Raw genomic sequence first — 24,005 nt, forward strand, 5'->3', positions numbered from 1 at the left:
CGAGCCCGTCCCCACAGACCGGCAGCGGCCCCGCGGCGCCCGGGCGGGGGCCGCGCACCGGCAGCGCCCGTGAGGGGAGGTGACACGGCGGGGTGCCAGGCGGGGGTACGCCCCGCCCTGCCCCGCCGAGCGTCCCCGAGACCCTTCGGCTGGAGCCCAGGGGTCTCCACGGCGGCAACGCGCCGGTGCCCGCGCAGCTCGGACGCGGAGTCAGGCCGAGAACAAGSCCCGGGTTGTGCTCAAACACAGCCCGGACGTCTGCGTCCTTGGGTAGCGTCTGCTGATACGTACTGGGCACTTCTACATATTAAGGCTTAATAACGTTTTTAAGCACTTTTTTTAAAAAAATGTAAGAAGTTTGCCTGTTTTCTAGGAATCACAGTTTAAATCAGTGGATTTGAATCATGTCATCAAACTACTTGAAGAGCCCAACTCGGTAAGTAAGCCTGGTATCCGATGGTTTTAGTGGCACAGTTGAAAAGGAGGCTTAGAAGGATATTTTATACAAATACGTTTGTACGTAATTCTAAGTAAACCAGATGGCACAGGCTGAGGCTATAAAGCACAAAGCTGGAGAATTTTTAACAGCAGTTTAAGACATCTTGTAAAGATGTTCATTATAACAGAGTGGTATCTGTGAATATTTTTTATTAAACAACCCAGTACATCTCTACACACATGCTTCTCCAAAAAAGGCAAACTTGTGTGCATTTAAAAACTAGATGTACATAATGACTAGCTTATGTTGAAGTGTTAGAATGCTGAAACCTACAGCTAAAAAACAGAAATACATTTAGAGGTATTTAAAGCATGACAGGAATTTATGTAATTGCCTGAGTTAACTCCTGAAGTTTCTCCAGGGAACTGATTTTAAAGGAGGGGGAACTATAAAAAATTCAGTGTTCAAGAGCAAATATGACTACCTAGGTACACAGAAGCATCTCCTGGACTTCACAGACTATTTTTTTATCTCTACAAGCAGATTTGATGGATTAAATTCACTAAGCCATCAGTTGCTTTTAATGTAAAAACCTAATAATTTATGTCTTTAAAAGAAGAACTTAATCAAACATCATGCCACTTTTCAAGTTAATGTCCCACGGAGAACTTGTCTTTTTTTTTTTTCCTTTTGATTCAAAGTTGACAGAATAAACTCTTAATGATAAAATAAAAATGTGCTGGATGATATTGTTATTGCCTGTCTAGAGAATATGAGATGTATGATAAAACACCCTCAGGATTCTGGGCTTGTAGATTCCTGAAACAACTTTTTGGCCTGCCCCAAGCTTCAGTAATCTTGCCTAGCAAGGAGATGCTCAGAGGAGCTGGAATGAATGCTGCATATCATCACTGGCACACCCTGATATAGCCTTACTTCAATAGCTCTAAAATTTGACTTTGCAGCCTGTTTTCTGGTGATGGCAGAGCCACACCCTAAGCCACTGAGGTCTACATTTATACACATTTGTGTCACGTGTAAGGCTACAGAACATCGGCTTGGATTTTGTAAATTATTCTTCACAGAATTCCAAATAAATTAATAGAAAAAGCCCACACATTTGAATAAAACTTGCAGTTCTAAAAAGCCTCCTCAGTTATTAAAATGCAGACTGCATGTTTAGCAGTGGGGCTTGATCAAAGAACTAATCCTGCTACAAAGTAGCTTCAGAATTTTATTGTATCTTGTGACTTTTTGATCTAGTTTCTACTTTTCATTTAAACTTAGAAGTGGATGAACATAATCACTTAAAGTTCTGAGAAAAACTGCAATTAAAACCTGCTTTTCATTTTTATATTTAAGAGTAATTTGGAAAGGCAGCTGAAAATTCTCAAGAAGGTAGTCAAGCGCTTTGAAAATGGGCTTGTATCCTTTTTGACAGTTTTTGGAATGCTAAAATCGTGGTGTTTGGTATATGTTTATATTTTGACTTATCACCAAAGCATTTTATGATCTGCTGTGCTTCTAGATGGAAAGCAGTGATGATCCACTTATGTTGTAAACATTAACCTGTGCATGAATAGCCAGAGTTGATAGGGTTAGAAAGATTCTTGGATGCTAGATGCTGGATTCAAATTGCAATTGCTGAAAAATAAAATACAAAGAGATAGCAGCTACACAGTGATTTAGAGTGTTCAAATGTAAGGGTAAACGTAGTGTATTTTCAATTCAAAATARGCAAAGATAACAATAGTTACTATTGAAGTAGCTGATAAAATAGCAATAACTTCTGATGAGGAAACATTTTAAAGAAAAATTTAGACTAATTTGAAACTTTTTTTCATATTTACAATAGAAATCTAAAGTTTTCTAATAATCAGAGGTACTGAGGAGGTGTAGGGATATGAAAAAATGTGATTAATTTCATGTAGTTTAGCTAATTGCCACAGTGATTATGTTACTTCATAGTCGGGTCATGGTTATACAGAGGCAGTTTCCATGAGTCCAGTGGATTGGCAGTAACTTCTAAGTCTCAACAAAGTGTTTAGTTTTATCTTGTACCTCTACCCTGACTTAGAAAACCTCAATATATGTTTGGGTTCAAATTTTCAAACTTTTGTCCCTAATGTTCATCACATGGGGTAAGAGAAATAAAAGATTTGAATACTTCARGATTGTTTTGGACAGAATTTAGGTAGGTGGATCTGGCACTATGATGTAAAAATTTTCATCCTATGTTTTTGGACATATTCTGTGCTGAATTTCCAGTGAGTTTGACTGCTAGGAAAGCTAAATGAGAGTTGAAAGTGTTTTACTTCTCTAAAGGAAGGCTGCTTCCAAGAGCTAAGARTAGACTTACATGTTTCATCTTAATCATCTAACTTTGAAAGCCTTGGCCTTGGTTGTTCTTGATTGTATCTTTGAGTTATGATAAATACAGTTTTCACCTTTTTCTCCTAATTCTTAGCAATACGAACAATGTGATTTCCTTAACTTAAAATCAAAAGCCCCTTAAGGATTTAGCACAAATATTTGAAATTCTTAACCTGTGTGCAGAAAAACTTACTGAACAACAAGCTTTCACCGAGCCTGTRTGTGAACTTATTAAATTATGTGGGTAAGTACTTCAGCCCTTATTTTAGAGATTTTAAACACTGCTTATTAACATGTTCATACATTTTCTAATGCAAATGACTTGTCTCTGTGAGAAGGCATCTGTTGTATCACCCTTCCTTTTCATGTCCCATTCTTTCATTTAGTCCAATTTCTGTTGGCGCGAAGCACCCATTTTAGCAATTAGGTATCTGCAGAGGTACTTGTTGCATCATTTAGTACTGAATTATAATTAGCCTGAGCATGCTTGGAAGCAGAATTCCCCAGTGTCATTGCCTACAGTAAACTGTTCTGGGATTGCTGGCCTCGGGAGATTCAGCATTAAGTCTGGCTAAAGTGTTTTGTTGTTTCAAACAATCTCTCTAAGTGGGTTTAAATATATAGGCTTAAAACCTGAGGTGATACAAACAGACTTTAGGCTTTGTGAAATGACAAGCCATATTACAGAAAAAGAGGAAAAAGCAGCAACTGGAGGATTTGGGATTTATAATCTGCTTTAAAATATATTACATAAACTTTTTGATATCTTCATTGTCACACTCTAAATTATTTGCAGAACAGGAAGCAGGTGTTATTCATATTTGTCCATAGTTTCCTGCTTCTTCCCAATAATTTAATAAAGTTACTGATGAAATACTTTTAACTTTCAGTTCCTCTGGAATTTAGTTATAATTGATTAGGACATGGAAGAGAAAAATATGGCAGACAGAAAATGAGTTGCATTTTAAGCCTGATATTCAAACAGTTTTTTACATAGCTTCCTTTCAGCTGTTAGGTATAATAAATATGCAGCTCTTCAGCTGAAGCATCGTAAGTTGTACTGCTTTCCTTTGCTGCCACATAGCGGAGAATGAAAAAGTGCATCATGAAGTTTCATTTTCTTCCGCGCTTGGCACAAATGTGACAAAACTGAAAATGAGAGTGTACGGTCAATAAAATGTATTTGTGAATAGTACTTTTCATCCTTATAGCAGTTCATCAAAACTTGTGGTTTCTGCAGTGAATTTTGGAAGATTGCACCCTTGGGTTTTGCYTTAATTTTTGTATTACGGAAATTCCACCTCAATTCACTACTGCTTCATATGCCAATGAGAAGTCTAACTAGAGTGAGGGATTGTTATTTGGAAATTCCTTTCAGATACTAGAACTCCCATCGTAGAGCTTTCAATATTTTTGTAACTACCACTATTTCTGTACCTGTCTTCACACTTGTTTTTTTTTCTAATGTCTCTGGTTTTCCCCATTTATTCCATTATTTGCTCTCTCCTTTTTCTTCTGCCTGTGTTTACGGAGGTAAACCTACAGGAAAGCTGTTTCTACGTTATGAGATGCAGAGACCTAGGATAGTATTGTAATCTTTACAGTTAGAGAATTTTTTAGCACTTATATATTTATTTCATATCTGTTTTGCAAATTATGTTGGATTTGTCTTAATAGATTGTTTTTAAAACAAATTTATAGTTGGGCTGTTTGGAGTCAGTTTATTAGTTTTATTTTTCTCTATTTCTAGAGGTCTTGTCATGGGCTATGATCCTTTCTTTATCTCTACACATATCTATTAGTAGCCTCGCTGTGGAATAGACTGATACTGCCTGACTTCCCAGATTTAATATTCCACATTTCAACTACATTTGTTTGCTCAGATTATTTTTGTTGTATCACATATGAATTACGAAAACGTTGTCTGTGGACACATACTGCTAGTTGCCAAAATATAATTGCCACATTACGGAAGTAGAACTTTCAGTTTACAATCAGCATTGCAAAGAATATTTTTGTCCTGGGAAAAGTGTCTTTATTTGTAAAGAAAGTTGAGGAAAAAGAAAAAAGCTATTGAGTTTTTCTAATGGCTTGATTAAAGTGTTTTTCTGTRGTGTTTTAAGCACGGTTTTAATAACTTGCTTATTTCATTTTATAGGTTACCATTTCAGAAAAAGAAATTATCTGATGAAGTAAGCTATTCACTGACAGTCTCAAAGTCAATTGCACAGCTTGGTGAGTGTAGACTAATATGCCACAATGCCATCAGTATAGTAATATGAACTATATAAATATCACACTTTCAGTTGCTTCTTACTCTCTTAATAAGTTTAAGTAATTTCTTTCAATGATTCCATCAGTACTCTATGCTTTTTATTATTAAGAAAGCATTCTTATTTTGCTGTACCACTAATTCACACATTAGCTAACAGTTTCTTAATTGCTGATGTCAGAACCTATGCGAGAAAATTTTATCACCTGAAGAACTAAACTTCTCTGTAGCTTGTGTCTAATTTCACAGAATCACAGTGGAGTTTTAAGGGACTTCTGAAGATCATCTGGTACAATCCCCCTACTCAAGCAAGGTCAGCTAGAGCAGGTTGCCCGGGACCATATCCAGACTCTGCAACCTCTCTGGGCAATCTGTTCCAGTATTCAGCTACCCTCAGAGTGAAGGAGTGTTTTCTTGTGTTCAAGCAGAATTTCCTGTGTTTCAGTTTGTGCCCATTGCCTCTTGCCCTGTCACTGGGCACCACTGAGAAGAGTCTGGCCCTGTCCTCTTTACACCCTCCCTTCAAATGCTTGTACACATTGATAAGATCCTCCCTGAGCCTTCTCATCTCCAGGCTGAATAGTCTCAGATTTCTCAGTCTCTCATCAGATACTCCAGTCCCTTAATCACTTTTGTGGACCTTTGCTACACTCACTCCAGTAAATCCATGTCTTTCTTATACTGGGGAGCCCAGAATTAGACATCGTACAAAATTTCATTTTGTTCTGAGAAATTTGTGTATTACTACAACCACTGAAGCCTGGGATGGGGGAAATACTTCACACTTCTCTGAAGCCAAATGGAAGAAAAAACTAAGACACAGTAACTCCTAACTGTCAGCTCAAAGCTTCAAAACCCGCAAGCCTGACAACTATCCCCCCACAAAGGCAAAATACAGCAAGTCAGTAGTGCCATGCTATCTTAGAGGCAGCAGTTCCTGACTTCTGCCTCCTGCTGCATCTGCCACGAGCTCCTGTCTCCCAGAAATCTATTTTAATAGAGCTGTTGAAGGAAAAGGTGTCAAACTGATGTCTCAGTGTCATTGGACTCTTTAGTACCCAACTATCTTTCTATGACCATGCATATGACATTTGTGATTTTCAAAGAACAACACAGCAAGTGCTATAAGTCAGGAAAAGATTCAGTACTGAGGACAGGTGATATACCAGCTCACCTAATGGAAAAATTTAAATGGTAGAGAGGTAGGACCTCTCAGAGGTCATCAGCCTGTCACACACGAAAAAACAACATCCTTGAAATGGATGAGGKTTCAGATAGTTGCAGATTCTCTTTAGTGTAGCCTGTCAAAAAACACATTAAAATATAAAAGATAGTTTATATTACCCGTGTTAGACATCACTGGCTCTCAATTGGTTTCTTTCTATCTTGTGGAAAAGGAGCTCTTTTTTGTGCTCCTATTATGTCGTATAATGTTTGATAGAAGCAGAGTTACTAACATGATTATAGCAGCATRGTATATATTAGCTTTCTTCTGAGAGTAACTTTTGGAGTAACATCCAGTGTCTTATAAGAATCTGTGGCCATAAAACAGAGAAGGGCACTTTTTAATAAACCCTGTGCTACTACTRCAAGACCACTTTGTCCTTTTCAGTGTTGGAGGCACTGTCCCTTGAGCATTTTTATAGGCAAACTTAGCATGAAATAGACAGGWTTTTAGGGGGTCTGACCAATAAAGTACTGTAACAAAAAGTAGTAAGATGAATTTCAAAAACAATTATAAACTTTATAAATTCTTTTTGTTTCTGACAGGTTATTTGATGAGGGTGCCAAGCTCTCAAGTTAGAATACAAATCTGTAAGTGTATTGTTAGCTTTTATAATGTGGAGCCACCGAAAAAACTACTTTCAGGTAAAGCACAGTCTTTTCAAGTGTCACAAGAAATCAAATCTTAATTAACCCAACTGCTTTGAAATCTTTAAATTTGCTATGAATGATATCATTTATAACTATCATTACTATATCTCATTTGTTAAAAATACAGCATTGGCAAATATGCAATTAAAATTTTTTTAGAAATGCATACTCAGAATCTGAAATTATCAATGTGCAGCRTATGAATTAATATTACATGTGAAGGGATTAATATTAAATAGTACCTCGAAAATGTGAGGTGGTCACAAGTTCTCTGAAGCATGGATAGTGGAGGAAGAAAGACTAATTTAGGATTGGAATTATAAGAACAAAACGATTATCATTATCTACTTTGCATATGTAGCCTGGAGAGAAGCAGCTCTGATTTCATTTGCGTTGCTTGTGCGGGGTAGGTCTAAGCCCACCTAAATGTGCTTCTGTCTGCATTGTTTAAACACATTTGAGCAAGGCTGTAGAAAAATTCTGGGATTCTTCTGCAGCAAACATTAGCATAAAACAAAAACATAAGAATGACCATAAAAAGGTCAGAACAGTATATGAAAAAGTAGATGATAAGAAAAAAATGTAAGAATAAAGCAAGCAAGCACACCATGATATTTTCCTCCAATATACTGCCCCATTTTCAAACAATCTGTGTCTTAGAGAATTCCTAAAACAGAATTTATTGCTTCTATGCTTAATAGAACTTGATGAGTTTTTTTTTTCTGTGAGATTTTCTATCTGCTTTTTATAACCATTTACATCTTTACCTTTCATAGCACTAGGAAGAAATTATTTTCACGATTTAGTGTTATGATGTGGAAGAATTATTTCTTTTTGTTTGTTTTAAACCTAGTGCCAAGTAACTTCGTATTATGTTCCCCGTAACTTGCCTTGTGAGCAATAGAGAAAAACTATCCTMTATTCACCTTATTTGTGCCACTTTTCATTTTATATATGCCTAGCATAGCCTTTCTTAGGCAYCTCTTTTTTCAGGTGAAGAGGCCAAGTCTATTTAAACTCTCTTCTGAAAGCTTCTAATAATAGTCGTTGCCCTGTTGTCTGTATTTCTTTTTAATCTGCTGTAAATGTGGGAATTTCAGAGAGTCTTCTAGGTGATGGCACACCAGCCACTGTCAGTTTTACTTGCTATTCTTTTGTTAAAAATTTTTAATATTTAATTGAATTGTTTGGCATCCTCCTTTAGGATGTCGAGCTGATATTTTTGTAGAAGAGTTCTCAAAGTTCTCTTTCCTGCAAAGTAACAGCTAATTTAAGGCCTATCAGAGTTAAAACTGCCTTTCTGCATATGTATTATCTGTATTTATCAATCCTGCATGTCATCTACTATTTGATATATTTTTTGGGGGGGTTTAAAGCTATTTTAGATAAACTTTACATTTGTAAGTTAGAATATATAATTATGAATTTCTTTGCTCAGTGCTTCTCTTTCCCCTATTATTCAATAATGAAATAACAATTTGTATATGCATGGACCAAAGTATTAACAAGGATACTTTAGAAATTCAAGTTTGTAAACCAAAGGCTGAATTCACATATTTTAAGTAATATGGTAATAAAAGGCATTAATTCTCTAATGAGTAAGCTGCAAAAAAGAGTTAAGTCRTATACCAAAAGCATATTGCATGACCTGGACAAGGATTTTCACCTCCCTATACTCCTGCTTGCTCCTTCGCTCTCTATTAACTCAAGAAGTCGAATTATGTGTTTATATAGCATTTCAGTTCTCTGGAGGGTAAGCCTTTTGGATATGCCTTAGGTACTATTAATATTCAGATATAAGGAAAAGTCTTTTGTTGTTTATTAGAAATTTGTTTTCCATCAGTTTTAGGACTAAGGAAATATCAAACTCCCATTTCATTCCTTTTTTTAAGAAAGGGTAAATATTTTATGAAATAACAAAAATTCTCAATATTTACTATATTGTAACTAAAGCTATTGTGTGTGCAGGTTACCAGCCAACAAGTCCAAATTATAAAATTCAGATGGCTGAATTAGGAGGATTAGCAGAAACTCTTGTTTTATCACTAGCATTAGTTGAAAATCAACTTCCTGAGAAGTTATGGGTACTGAAAGCTCTGCAGTATCTCTCCAGCTCTGGTTAGTACAAATTGTTCTTTCAGTAATCTCGTTACTTCTGATCTTAGATTGTTTGTTCTTTGAACATGTCTGAAACAGTTACTGACCTGCACGGAATTAATTATTCAGATTTTCATAATTTCAGGAGTAAATTGCAGACTTATGCTTAAGGCCCAAGCAGCCAGCAGACTCTGCGTGCGTCTGAATGATTCTGATCCCTCTGGACAGCTGATATTCCGTTCATCAGAAATCCTGTGGAACCTATTAGAAAGCACCTCAAAAGAAGAAGTTGTTAATCAACTGAGTAGCTTGGAATGTGTACAGTAAGTACAATGAAGCATTTTATGAATTAATATTATAATTTTGGAAACATCTGAAGCATTGTATCATTTTGTTTGAAATTAATTAAGGGAAAGAATAAAAGAAGAAGGGACATCTCCTATTAAGTCCTCATTAAGTTCTACACACCAGAACAAATGAGACCTTATTGCCAAAAAGCACATGATTTAGACCATTTAGATTTTTTTTTTTTCTATTTCAGAAAGTTAGATAGCAGTATGGCCTGTCAGATGCCAGAAAATGACAAGAGATATGAGAGGCACCTAACAGGTAGCTTCCAAACTCTGTGGCCAGGGGCCAGTTAAAGTCAACAGCCAATTCGAAAAATATTTTATTGTCAAGCCTCTGTTCACTTTATGAATCACAGTGATCCACTATCAGTTGTTTCTGGTATATGGCAAAAGGGAAGTCAAGATGCTTTGCTGCAGAAGTGCAGGAGGTAGAGCCTTAACTACTGCTTTGTACAATGCAAAAGTACCATTTTCAAGCTTGTGTGTCAGGCCTGGTAGATCAGTATGACTGTACTGTTGAAATGTATGCTTTATGATATATGAGGCTTAGATCCTCAGCTGAAGGAAATACAGGTTCTCTCTAAGTGTGTTATGCTGTTTTCACTATTTGAGATTAGACCATCTCCTCTCAATAATCATTCAACTACATCCCGTTAAGTATTTCCATATTTGAATAAGTGTTATACCTGTCTATTAATTCATTRTAACACATATAAAGCAAGGTGAAATTTGAAATATGTGTACCTTGCATACATTCTTAAATTGGATTTCTAGTAGTATAGAGAAGAATCCATTTCATAGCGAAATTTTAAGTTGCCTTTCTTGCAGTTGAACGCTAAGACTTTGAAAAGTATGATACCRAAAGGGGGTTCACATATGCTAGAGCTGTCTAAAATAAAATGTGAAAAGAAAAGGTAAAATACCTTTCACTTTCTTCTAAGTGCTCTGAAAGAAGTATTTGTACACCTTCTCATGCACGGTTTCYGCAATTATGATCGTCAGCTAAGAAATGACCTCCTGGTGATTGCCACATTAGTAGCTGAAAATCCCGCAGCACCTATGATTGTAAGTATTCTGYTGTATCCCAGAGCCTAATAACTTTTCCTTTGCTGTTATGTACTCAGTATTTTGCCTCATTCAAGTTCTAATATTTATTCCAGTCTGTCTCCAGTGCATTGCTCTTTCTTAGGTTTGCTGAGCAGGAAACATTTTTCCTTCCTGCAATTCCCCRTAGCTCAGAGAGATTTCAAATCTGTATACCATCAACCTGGAGTAGAAGTATCAACCTTATTTGATACTTAAGAAATTAAACCAACTGTTTTCATATGTAGAAATTAACAGAATTCCTGTATTTGTGTATTATTATGCAGAAATTAACAGAATTTCTGTATTCCTATACAGATTCTCAGATGTGCCATTCTGTTACAGTGAGTTTTGCACTAAATCTTATTCACTGTTTGGAAAATGTGGTAGTACGGACTGTATGATGGTGGCCTAAATTTGACTGAAGTACCCCTGCCTCATAACCAAAGACAAGAAGGGTTCTCAAAAAAAACTGCTCAGAAGCTCAGAAAAAGATGCTGCAAAGAGAATTGCCTAGTTCCAGTTAGTAAGAGGCACATAAGTTCTTTCTAATCTAAATGTAGTACTAAGTGCATTATTACAACTCTCTTAAAATGTAGAATAYGATCCATTCTTCTGTAATATTCCTAGAATTTACTGAGGAAATTGTATAGAAGTTTATGGGTTTTTTACTCTCATGTTTTACTGCTGAGATTTAGAACTTCACGTGAAGTTGTGACATACTGAATAATTTAGAACTCAAATTGTTGTTTATATAGATGTATTAGATGCTGTTTTGCAGCTTGATCAGGAATTGATTATTTTCGGGGAATTCATATTTACTTCGGTAGGAGTTTCCCAGTTGGTGCTATTGCTAAATAGTTTTTTTAATCTGTAATGAAGATCACAGATTTTCATTCAGGTTTTCTGTTTTACTAACCATTTTATAAGATGTGTTATATTATTGCAGCAGAATATTTAAAGTCTAAGACATTCAAATCATTTATCTGGCTGCAGAACCAAAGCATTTTTATCCTACAAGACAACTAGCCAAGAGACAATATTTTAATTCTGTATACTGAAAGGAAAAAAAATCAATACAAATAAATGTTTCCATTTAAATTCTCTATTCTCACCTTTCTTAGAGATTTTACCTCATTTCTGGAGAGCAGGTATAAGGTGTAAATATCAGCTAGAAAAAAAAATAACATTGCTGTTGAATCCTGTATTGCAGAGAAAAACAGCAAAATTTTCATCAGAACTTTATCTTTTTTTTTATTAACACAGTCGAAGCAAATATAGAAACCTCAGGCTTATATTTAATATAATTCAGAGATCAGCTCAGAAATCTGAGCCTTTGAAAGAAAATAATTTTCTCACCATATGTAAGTTGTAAAATATATKTAAAGTAAGGCTGATAAAGGTATTAACTATGCTTATTTCTGTGTTATAACAAAACTGTCTGTTTAATGATTACTCACTGTTCTCCATCAGAATTTAGTACCGTAAGCAATAGTAATCAGTAAGRTGAAAACATAGATAATTTTTAGTGTAATCAGTTGGTTTTAATTAGCCAGTTTGCAGTGGCTTTGTAAAGGGGGTATGATACTGTGGAGGCTAAAAATAATGGGAAAATGTTTATGTGCTTCAGTATTTTTTATTTAAAATGGCCTTTGCCATATTTTTCTGATTGTTAAAACCATTTAGGTATGTTAAGGTGCTGATCAAATCTGAGCCCTTTTGAGAGGGGATGCATCTAAAAAGCTGCTGCAAAACTGCTGAGCTGCTTGATTCTTCTGGGATCGTCTGTTCAGAGTTTTGAGCTCTGCTCACGTTGGCAGCTGGCAGAAAGCTCTGTAGTGAGTTCACCAGAGTACTGAGGCCAAGATAATGTATTTGGTGCTCAAGAAGAACAGTGCCATGCCAACCATGTTTACATGGCTCCAGTCACCTCAGAAAGAGAGCTCTTTTGCCTAAATGCATTGTGTATATAACCCTGGCCTTGGCCCTACCCATAGTTATGTTATACGTGATTGTMCTGTTGGCTATCTAGAAGCTGTGAATTACTAAATTTCATTTTCTGAACTATATCTTGTAAATATTACAATATGAAATATTTATAAATACAGGTTATTCAGTCATGCAGTTTTTATATGCTTACTTGTAAGTGTACTCAAGTTGAACACAGTGTATTAGTATACACAACTGAATGCACAAAATTGTATGTAGTGGTGACCCTGATGACAAACTTACATGTGCACAAATGCATTTCAAAAAACACAGCTCTAACTGTACTGGAGAATACYGTTTCCTTGTGTGGTAGATTATAGTAATGAATACATGGGTTTTGGGCTTCCCCAGACAAGTTGGTGCTTGTACAGAATGAGGCATAGATTTAACTAACCCTTAGCACTGTAATTAGTATTGTACAATGTCCAAATGGTTGATCTCTTTTCTGATAAATTTTTGATTATTCTGCCGTAGAATATATTAAACTGTGATGTGTTCTGAGGAAAAAAAGTGAAATTTAAATAATCAGTTTTAATTTCAGAGTAATTTAATTTAATTAACATATTTATTTTGAATGCCTGTTAGGAAAGTGGATTTACAAAGCAGTTAATAGTGCTTGCAACGTTTACTGAAGGTAAGAGATTTTATACTATTGGGATACAAGTATTACTTCATAATTACAATATTTTGACTTTTATTGAAGACTTTGTTGTAACTTATCTACAATTTCCTTCACAGTTAAAATCCCTAATCCCTTGGTAAAAGGTCTTAAACTTACTTACTCTTATGAGGACTTTGAGCTGAAGAAGTTGCTGTTTAATGTAATAGGAGTCTTATCTAAAGACCCATGTGCTGCACAGGTAAATTATAACAAAATAGAACATATTGTAAGCAAAAAAAAAGAGCCAGGAGTTACAGGAATATTATTTAGCTGTCCATATGGCATGGCTCAATGGATAACTTGCTGTGGTCTAAATCAGAAATTCAAAACTATACACCGTACATAGCTTCAATTCAAGTCCTGCTGTTTGAAAGCATTGTACACTTCYGATTTTAGAAAAGCTACAAACCTAGACCATGCTAGAAAAATTATCTGACAAGTAACCKCAAAGCATTATTGAAATAAAGGTGAAGAACAAAACAGTTTCATAAACCACAGTCTGTGAGAGTGCTACAGAATATAAACTGTCTGTGCTTGTACTGTTCCCAACATCCATTCTCAATAAAAGGTAATATTCTTAGTATAAGCCAGACATTTTTATATTTCTTGTTCTGTGAATATTCTAGCATTCTAAAAGGGGCTATAGACAGAAAGAGACCTGTAATGTACATTCAGAGGTCTCCCACTCTGGAAAATTGGGGGATCAAAACAAAGGGACCTTACCTTCTCCACAATTTAGATGCAATCTTGTTGACTTACTGTGTGAACAGATAATATTGCCTCACAATAGAAATGTAAAATATTTTTTTCACTTAAAGAATGTTTTCCTTTAGTGTGCGGTCAGTCACTGAATTAATCAATTACTATGGACTGATGAATTGTCTATTGATATGCTCATATTTCGTTGTTATTAAGTTTTGCCAGTATTTGGAAAATCCTTCCTACAAGCAAAAAATATATTTTAAATATCTCAAAAAGGTGGTGGCAAAAAATAAAGCTAAAACTATTTAAAAGTAAAGTTGATTCATTGTTTCAGATTTTTCTTGTTTGCRTGTGAAACCTGTAAGCTATATTTGTTCTCTCTGTCTTTTGACTCTACAGCTTCTCAGTGAAAATGATGTGATGCCAGCTTTGCTTTATTATGTAAAACCAAATCAAAAGCCTGGATTTCATGACTGGTCTGCTGCCCAGTATGAAGAATTACAGCTTCATGCAATTGCTATTTTAGCTTCAGTGGCTCCCTTGTTACTAGATAAATATTTATCCTGCCAAGCGAATACTCTCCTCCTTTTGTTTCTAGAGTGGTGTATAGGTCAAGGTCAGTAGATGTTCATGTCTTCCATACAAAATTACCTCAAAACACAGCTTATATGGACTCACTTTCTTTAGCAGATAGGAAAAAATGTAAAACTTGTGACCTTGGAATTATTCTTTTTAAATAGGGTACATAGGAAACAAATCTTTTTTAAAAGATCAGCCATAATAAATTTTTCTACTGGAATGTAAACTGGTACCTCATTCCCTATGTACCATTATATTGGCATTTTTTCAGTTGTGCAGGCAGTCACACCTGTTTACTGTTCATGTTTTAAGTTAATGAGATGTACTTACCRTGGCACTGAGTCCAACCAGTAATTCCTGCCAAGAGGCAGGATATGATGACTCAAACTCAGAGTTGTACACAGTGAGAAAGCTTCCAGACTAATACTTATTTGTGGCCATCAGCTAAGAATAGAATGTAAGCAAATATATAATTAACTGCACCCAGTCTTCATGGATTGGTTTCCTGTGGATGGATAATTTTCACCATAGAATGGGTGATTTTTCCTATGAACAAATTTTAATTTGTGTGTGACTGAGATCAAAAGATTGTTTTTACCTGTCATGCTGGAGAAGATAAAGTTTTGTACATTGCTTGTTAACTTAGTAAAGTAAAAAAAAAGTTAAARTAATTTTAAGTGTTCATCAAAATCATATCTTTCTTATGAATATAAAAAGCATAGCCCTTCATAGAAAGGCTTCTTATTAGATTGTTTTAAACAAGAAGCCTTTCTAATATTAAATTATGTTTTTTTGCTTATTTACTTTCAGTTTACTTTCGTTGGTAAACTATAATTTTTTTCCTTATCACATTATTATTCTGAATACATACAGTCTGCCAAAGAAATACTCATTGTGCTTGCTCCACAGATCCCTTCTTCAGTCAAGGTAACAGTTTCCATGGAACAGGCGGTCGTGGCAGCAAACTTGCACAAATGCGCTACAGTCTGAGAGTACTGAGATCTGTTGTGTCCGTTTGTGATGATGCTGTGAACCTTAATTTATGTGACCAGGGAGCAATTAGCCAACTACTGGGTAAAGCACAATTTGTACTGCTGTACTTRCAATAGCACATTTCTGTTTACAGTAGGATATGTCCATGCTTTTCCTTATGCTGCGTTTTTAATATGTTACTCATCTGACTGAAAAAATGACGAAAAAAGCTAAAACAATTAATATATTGATTTGATTTTTAATATCATGATACTTTAACATAGAAAACTAAAGGAGTTAAGCAAAGCAGACAGCTGTAATAGTCTAGGTATGTAACTTCGGAGTGAAAGCTGTTCCTACTCTCTCTTTTATTGTATTTAATAATTTTTACAGTTTATTTTCATTGTGTTAGCCCCTAGGAACTTCAGCYATAAGGAATAGTCTTGTTGTACTTGTCTACTTCAGTATCACTTTCCACAACTCTTCTTTAGAATAGAAGGGAATTAGAGACAGAGAATTTAATGGGAGTAGCATTATGAAGAATAAAAGCAGAGTAAAACTGCTCAACCATTGTTCTTGTAACTCATTTAGATCGTTTTCTTGTTCAGTATCTTATATATACCATTACTGGTTATTTTGAGTGCTGATACGTGTTAGGTTCTTTTCTTACAGTAATAAAAAGTTTCCTCTGCTCTGAAAAAAATCATATTGAAAGTAGTAAAAAGGTAAAATCACTTAGAATTCAAAGAATATGTTATAATGGAAAGCCTAGAAATGAAAGATTTTATGTTCCCAGTGGAAAGCTGATATCTGTGAAAACTCTATGAAAACTTTCAGATTTTAGTGAAAGCAAAGTTTACACTATACACAATGTATCACATTGAGCCAACTTTTCTTACTCTGGGAGAGCTATCTATCAGGATATCCTCTTTCAGATAGCAATTGCAAGGYTAATTCCCTCTACAGTTGTGGCATTTTCTCTCTCCCACATTTCCACTGTCAATACRGATGTTTGTGAGGCTGTATAGTAGAAACGGTCAGTGAGTTCTTTGCCTTTTTCTGAGGGATGTTTAATCCATATCAGTTCCCAGTTGCACTGGCACAATGCAAGAGGCAGCATGGGGGAAGGAACAAGGGGCTGAAAGTGCTAGTAAAAAAGTCAGTGCGAGCTGCAGTTTTTACCTCTGCCACCAAGGGCAAAGTCGGTGAAACTACAGCACCAGAGGGCTGCACTTCTGTAAGCTGTTGTAACACACAGGAGATAAAATTGAATAGCATRAGTAGATTCCCTTAGAAATCTCTTGGTGTAAAAAAAAAATGTTTTTTAAAAATCAGCTGCTAACTTACTTACATAAAGGACATTACATATGTATAAAATATATTCTTTTATAGATATCCTACAGTATGCAGCAAACAAATCTAAAGAAAAAGAAGATGCTATTCTGCTGGAGATCCAGGCTGATATATTATTTATTCTGTCTACTCTCTGTGAAAATGATCTCCACAGAAAGGTTTGTATCTTTCTACCTCATACTGTGCAGAAATGAGATACATTTTCATTTAAATGATACTGTATTTTCTTTTCTTCAAAGGCAGATGTCCGTTGCAGTTTATCACTAAAAGTTAGGACTAATAGCTGGTTTGTGTGACAGAGACAGTTAAAATACAACATCATTCAGAATTCCRTTAGCCAGTGGCTCTGCTGTTTAATTGTTAGTTTATATAGGTTTTAAAATGAAAATGTAAAAATGTGCTAAGAAATGGAGTTACCAGATAGGAAGAACTAAGAATTTCTTACATATAACATAAGGAATGAGTGGGGCAAAACTATTACAATACAAATATTTCTAATTCCCTTTTTCATTTTGATTTTATTATATGTAGTTATTTAGTAAATATTATTTAAGGAAAATACTGCTTTAATTAATGTCCAATTGACAGGAACTCTTTGGCTATGAAGGAGTGGATATACTTATACCGTTCATGCAGATGGATCCGAATAAGTTATATAGCGGATTAGGCCACAGTCGTCTCCTTTTCAGTGCATTGGACTGCTTGTGGTTAGTGAAGAAATATTATAGCAAAAGTAACTCTTAAAAATTGGAGGTCCTGTATTTCAGGTCTGCAATGCTATGCCTTTTTTCTGCATCTATAGGCCCTTCTGTTTAAAATGTGGAAACATCCATTATACAGTTTGGCTAGTTAAGAAATTATTAATGGAATATTTTGCATATATTCTGTTCTAGATAGGGCTGAGTAATTCTCCACAAAGCAGGCAGAAGAGTTACCCCTCAATACTTCAGTGCAGAGTTACATAAGAGTTCCTAGAGGAGAGGTGCATGGTTAGAGTCTCTAAATAACTTTAGAGGAGTAAATACAAGGAGAAAATAGACTGATAGCAGCTGAAAACTATATAAGCACAAGAAACGTTTGTATAAACTAGCCATATATTCAGCTAGAAATTATTATTTTTTTAATCAGAAATGAGATGTTTAAAACACTAATACATATGCTGACAAAAATTATCTTCTTTTAAGGCAAAACTTTTTAAACATACAAAAAATGAAATGATAGATTTGTCTAGGAAAAAAAAAATGGGCTCAACAATGCAGAAGATCCATTCCAGACCAGATCATGACATGAGAAAGTAAAAWAAGGAAGAAAAAGTGTCATGAATGCAGATTTTATGATCATTATAAGCTGGGAGAAGCCAGCACTGTTGACAAAACAAAGTTTTCTGTGTCTCACCCCCTCCATTCTGCTGGCAGAAATACTCATGCAACTTTGCAATGAATCAGATCAGGGATATGATCTGGCTGAATACCAGCCTGTTTTACTTAGTTTTAACTCAACTTTAACTCTAGTTTGAATTAAAGTGAATTAGATTGAATTCTAATCCAATTTATTGTGAATCTGTCCAATTTTTTGGGCTGCYGCAAGGAAGGTACGAACCATGTTAGAAAAAAGAGCAGTCAGGCAGTGTATATTTAGTTCTATAGTGTAAATGAAAAAAGTATTCATAAACATGCAGATATAGGCATATTGGTGAAACATACTTTTTCCACTCCCCAGAAGTGTTAAGCATCATGCATACCAAATATACAGTAAAATAAATGAGATGTTTCTAGAGTGTTTTAAAGCATAAAGTGGTTCTAAACACTGAAAATATTTCTATTTAAGGTCCTGTGTCATTGGATGTTACATTGCAGAGGATTCTTTTCTTGAAAAACAGGGCATTTTCCTCCTCCTGGATTTGTTGGCAGTAGGTATTTTTATTATTGTTGCTGCAAAAWAAAACAGCAGTACAAGTGTGGAAAATTGCTCTTTTTTATCATAGTGTCTCCTAGAATTATTACAATAATAACATGAAGGTCAATGTCTGTAATTCCCTGAAATAGGAAGGTAACCACAYAGCTCAGAAATGATTGGAAAGATTTTCCATGTATCTGTGCCTCTCCCTTGATTTATCAAACYATCAAACTTTACAAGTTTATACACCAGTTTTATGCAAATAGTTGYGATGAAAAGCTTGTAATTACTTGATTTAATATTACAGGATTTGTCTTTCTTTTGAAAACTTTCAGTGTGTTGTAGGCAACTTAAAAACCTTTTTTTCCCTTTTTCTTCGCTAAGTTAAAGCAAAAGAACCTGTGCAATATAATTCTCGGAATTCTGCTTGAATTTTGTGATAACCCTAAAACCACTTCTCACATCAGTACCTGGCGTGGAGAGAAGGATCAAACAGCAGCTAACCTTCTAATACAGTTATGGAGACAAGAGGAGTTGGAGCTAGGAGTCAGACGTGATCAGTATGGAAGAATTGTTGGTAAGCTTTATGATGGATGTGAAACTGTTTGTGGAAATTCCACTGAGTAAAGCAAAATGGAATACGCTGTCCACTTTTGCAAGCTGAATCCTGATGAAAGTGAACTACAATAGTTACGCTATGCTATAGTTCTGACTAGATCCATATATACCCATATAAAGTATTTTGTTAATCTTGCCACTAGATGGCATTTTTTACATTAGCTGGACAACAGAACTGTAGCTAATGTTCTGAACTACCTTTTTAATGGTGGACAATTAAACTATTTAATTTTTCATCTATACATTAATTGTGTTTCTTAACAGAATTTTCCTTCATCACAACTATAARTTTATTTGTGGGTATTTTGTGGAGATCTTTCCCACAAGTGGCATTTTGCTTTTGTATACTTTATAAAAAGAAACAAGGGGAATGTTATGATATCACAAATCTTTAGTAATAGTAYTTAGTATTTCCTTGCCCAAATTATGCTTGAATTCCTGACCAAACTATGGGAATGACTCACATTAGTGCACAACTAATGGAGTCTAGTGGAACTGACTTCTTTCACAGAATACATCCCGGGAAAGAACACCTCAGCAGCAGCCTGCTGAAGCTCCTTAYGCTTTATTTACACAGATAACATTTCCTCCACATTTAGTAGTTTTAGTAATCTTTCCTCTTCTTCTAATCTTGTTTTGTATTTTGAAATTATTAGATATGAAGAGACCTATTGTTAGCAGCTTCCAGAAGCAGCAAGAGGTCATTTCCATGCCTGCCAACTGTCCCAGCTTTGCCATTGTAGAGATTGCAGAAAACATAAGGGCAAAACTGTATTCATTATTATGCAAACTAGGTAAGACAAATAAATTGCCTCCTCAGTGTCAYACTTGTCATTAATTCAAACTTGAGGTATGTGGTCAACTTTTTGTTATTAATAGATGCTTGTTCATCCTATTCTTAAAAGCATCTGTTGATGAGGATTTATGACCTCCTCAAAGTTTCACTGTCCTTACCATAAAGAAGATTTTTCTAAAATCAAACCTAAAATTTGCTTGAAATTTGCTGTAATTTGCTTTCCCACTCACAACATCTACTTTTCACGTATTTGAACACTCATATGTTTCATCTCAGCCCATCTTCTCTGGATTAAAATGTCCTAATTTTTACAATCTTTACTCAGAAATCTCATTTTCCAGAATAACCTCTAATAAGTCTCATTGATTTTTATTTTTTTTTATTTTTTATCACATTTCCAATTAGTTCACATTCTTCCTAAGCTGTAGCATCCCCAAACCAAACAAAATACTCCAGCTGATGCCCCACTATAACCAAATAGAGCTATATAACTCGTTTTTTTCTTGTAAATAACAGTTCTGATATTAATTTTAATGGTTGGTATATTCCCAATGGCATCATATTGTTTACTTGTTTGACTTGTGATTTTGTACAGCCCCCAGTACAGATTACTACTACTGCTCTTGTATTTGTCCTTACTGAATTACTTCCTGTTTTTTTAGATAGTTTTTCAAATTTGCAAGATTAATTTGCATTCCAGTCTTTTTCTTTGATATGCTGCAGTTCTTAATTTGTTATTTGCACACTGAATATGARTATACATTACAGCCTCACTTAAAAACCTAAACTGAAGTCAAAGTAATGGTAAGCTCTCAACATTCATAAGGTTTCTTATCTAGCTGTAGACAAAAATTTAATTGATTGATATGGTCTGTTATTAATTATTCATGTTGGCTGTTAATGCTTTCACTGTGCTGTTTAGCTGCATACATAGTATTTGATAATTATGTATTTCAGTCTTTTCCAAGAACTGAATTTAACCAGTATTCTCTGACTCCTCCTTTTCTTCTTTTAAAAAATAGGTGTTGTGTKTGCTCTTTTTCAATCTGTCCATCACAGGTTCAAAGATGATCAGTAATACTTCTGAGATTGCTTCAACTAGTTGCCTGAGTATCCTAGGGTGGATTTCCTCAATCCCAACTGATTTGAAAACATCTTTAGTTTCTCTTATAAACTATAGCCAGTTCTTTCTCTGTTAGAGCCCGGGTTATCTTAGTGTTAATTATGTTAAATTTTGGATCACGGCTGAATTCCTTATTTAACTTTGAAGCAAAAAGGCATGAGCTTATGTTCTGCCTTTCTCCTATTTTCACACATGCCTCCATAGAGTTATATATATTATAATGTCTGCTGTGATRTACTGAAATGGCATGGAAGTAGGTAATAAAAAAGGAAAGATTTTTATAGTCTCTAGTGAAGTCATGCTTTATAATAGCCTGTGACATGGCAATCCAGAAATCCAGCATCAGTCTACCTGCATTTATGGCATTTCTTAACTTCAAAATGTGATGTATTCATATTCTAATAAATATGTGCTACATTCCTAGTTACCACATAGATGGTATAATGAAATCTGTAGTGAGTTTTGATACACTATTTAGATACTGTTAAAAAAGATTTTTGAATATAMTTAACATTCAGCATGTGCAAAGTGAAGCAGAGCCCCACAGCTGTACTTTCTCTTCCTTATTCTTTTATGCACTTAGTAGAAATATTTTTAAAAACATGGAGTCATCATGCTGAAGGCATGCGGGTCTATGAGATGGAGGAGACTCTCATTATCCAGCCTTGAAACAAAGTACTGGAGACCCTGTAATGTGATTCTCCTGTTGGCTACTGTACAGCCAAAGCAAAGTATGTTTGTTCTAAGTTGTTTCTTTAAAAACAGTGACCTGTGGCCTTAACTATTTGTCTGCTTTAGCTGGAAGAACAAACTCTCAAAAGCACAACAAATGCAGTACTGTCCTGGCTTTACGAGAGATTGGAAGGTCACTGGAGCCACTCAAAAGTAAAGAATTAGAGTAGAGTAAAYCTATTTACAGAGAAAATAGTTACTTTAATACCAAAAGCCTGCTCAGGGTTAGAGTGGCTGACTTGTGTACATATAATGAAGACTTTTCCTGTGATTATATGACAAATAAGGCRGTGTTTGGTTTAGAATGTTATATTTTAACATAAATAGATTATGCTGTTAATACTGAGACGATTAATGTTCTTTTAGGTTTTGAAAATTTACCTGGCTTATCTGCTAAGGATTTTGTCACACTTGCTATTATACGTCGTTATCTTGACTTTAAAGTAAGTATTGTGGAAAAAATACTACTACTGTATCTGTGTTTGCAAAAACAGCAAATACGTCTCAGGATACTACAAACATAACCCTTCAATACCTAAACAAGCCACCCATAGTTTCACAGAGTATGAGCCAGAGTTACCATCAAAAGAAATAATCCCACCTCCATTGTTCCAACACTCTCCAGACTCTTCCTTTATACTTCCTTTATAACACTACAAGTGTTCGCRACTGGATAGTGAATCTGACCAGAAACCAATGCCAGTTAGAAATAACTCAGGGAGGGGAAAAAAAAGTTTTATCTGTTTGCTGGCTTAAGAAACAGGAATGTGCAAGAATAAGGGTAAGCAACAGAGAATGAGCTGTAGAGCAAGGTTGCCTCTTTGTGCAGAAGACAGATTATGTTTTTTCTTTTTTTTTTTTTTTTTAGTAATTTAGTAAAAGTGGCATTAAATACACATTTGGAACAGGTTCTTCCCATGCCTTCTCTTTGTGCCCACATCTATCTACCTATCAAAACTTGGAGTTATACTGCTGTGGTTACAAGAAACACAGTAACAGGCTTTGCAGGGCCCATCCTACTCAAAATATGCTTCAGTTTATGCTAATCTTTTGCAAAAAGTCTGCGAGAGCATAATTGGATCTTTAGTAGATAGTTCCAAGTTCCATTTTTGCCTCGTGTTATAGTTTGCTCCAATAACATGCACAAKCTGAGATTTTATTGAAGAAGCCAGTAAAACACAACATTTTGCTCCTGTAATGTGGGATCTGTCTGTTTTTCTTCTTAGTTTCCATCCTCATCAGCATTCCTGTTACTCCTTTGCAGGGTCAAGCTCGAAGAGCTTAGGGAGGATGACTTTGAATGAATCTGGCATAGTATTACTGAAGTCTAACCTTGCATTACAATTCTAGGAAATAAAACAACAATCAGAAGTGGGATTATTGCTGTATTATATTTTGAATACCTGGAATAGAAATAAGAGATAAATATCAAAGTGTGCTGCATGTTTCACACAGACTGGAGAAGTTTGGAGTGAACTGTGTGCAGAATTAAAAGAAGAATTCAGGCCTGTTACTTCAGATGAGGAAGCATTGAAAGTTATTTCAGAAGTATCAGAAGATGTTGGAGGAATGGTTGCCGCTCTTCAGACTGAAATGCTTGAAAGTCAACAGCATCAAGAACTCCGAGAGGAGGAAAAAGCTTATACAAAGGTAAAACAAGGAATTTTCTACAAAGCTTGTGTAAATTATTTTGTCAGTTCGTGTAACTATTTTCTTACTRTATTTGATTTCGAATCCCATATGCGTGCATTATTTTAGTTTGCATCTGTCTCAGCACTAAAATTGTAATTTTAAAAATTAAGTTAACCTTAATTAAGTTCTCTTGATTTGTGTAATTTTTCCATTATTTAGAGAGTAACATGAAAAAATGAAGCAGCATCTTAAAGGAAGCTGTATCATCAGTGAAGCATCTCCAATGGTATAATGACAAGTGATCAYAGTGTTACTATAGAAGTGGCACCCGTGTTTCATCTGTAGCAGATGAAAATTTAAAGTAACCATTGCAACCAGATCCATATCTTAAAAATGAAACATAAGCATCTCTTACAATTCCAGTTAAACTTTGCTGGTTGAATATTCACAAAGCTTCATTATT

General features: G+C 35.1%; 1 protein-coding gene across 1 annotated transcript in view; it reads left to right on the top strand.

The window, feature by feature from the left end:
- The window catches only part of CFAP69 (cilia and flagella associated protein 69), a 30,082-nt gene that overhangs the window by 602 nt on the left and 5,475 nt on the right, over positions 1–24,005 (top strand). Inside the window, exons 2-20 of the mRNA XM_085310563.1 lie at positions 374–436; positions 1,802–1,864; positions 2,947–3,056; positions 4,971–5,047; positions 6,855–6,953; positions 8,928–9,077; positions 9,202–9,379; positions 10,348–10,471; positions 13,064–13,112; positions 13,217–13,338; positions 14,241–14,457; positions 15,330–15,494; positions 16,785–16,903; positions 17,334–17,452; positions 18,573–18,654; positions 19,026–19,218; positions 19,916–20,053; positions 22,277–22,353; positions 23,366–23,560. Of these exons, the coding sequence (XP_085166689.1) occupies positions 374–436; positions 1,802–1,864; positions 2,947–3,056; positions 4,971–5,047; positions 6,855–6,953; positions 8,928–9,077; positions 9,202–9,379; positions 10,348–10,471; positions 13,064–13,112; positions 13,217–13,338; positions 14,241–14,457; positions 15,330–15,494; positions 16,785–16,903; positions 17,334–17,452; positions 18,573–18,654; positions 19,026–19,218; positions 19,916–20,053; positions 22,277–22,353; positions 23,366–23,560 (2,340 nt within the window). The remainder of the gene's footprint in view (positions 1–373; positions 437–1,801; positions 1,865–2,946; positions 3,057–4,970; positions 5,048–6,854; positions 6,954–8,927; positions 9,078–9,201; positions 9,380–10,347; positions 10,472–13,063; positions 13,113–13,216; positions 13,339–14,240; positions 14,458–15,329; positions 15,495–16,784; positions 16,904–17,333; positions 17,453–18,572; positions 18,655–19,025; positions 19,219–19,915; positions 20,054–22,276; positions 22,354–23,365; positions 23,561–24,005) is intronic.

Source organism: Rhea americana, unplaced genomic scaffold (assembly GCF_003343005.1).
Source record: "Rhea americana isolate MKP2758 unplaced genomic scaffold, rheAme1 scaffold_32, whole genome shotgun sequence".
Taxonomy (NCBI): domain Eukaryota; kingdom Metazoa; phylum Chordata; class Aves; order Rheiformes; family Rheidae; genus Rhea; species Rhea americana.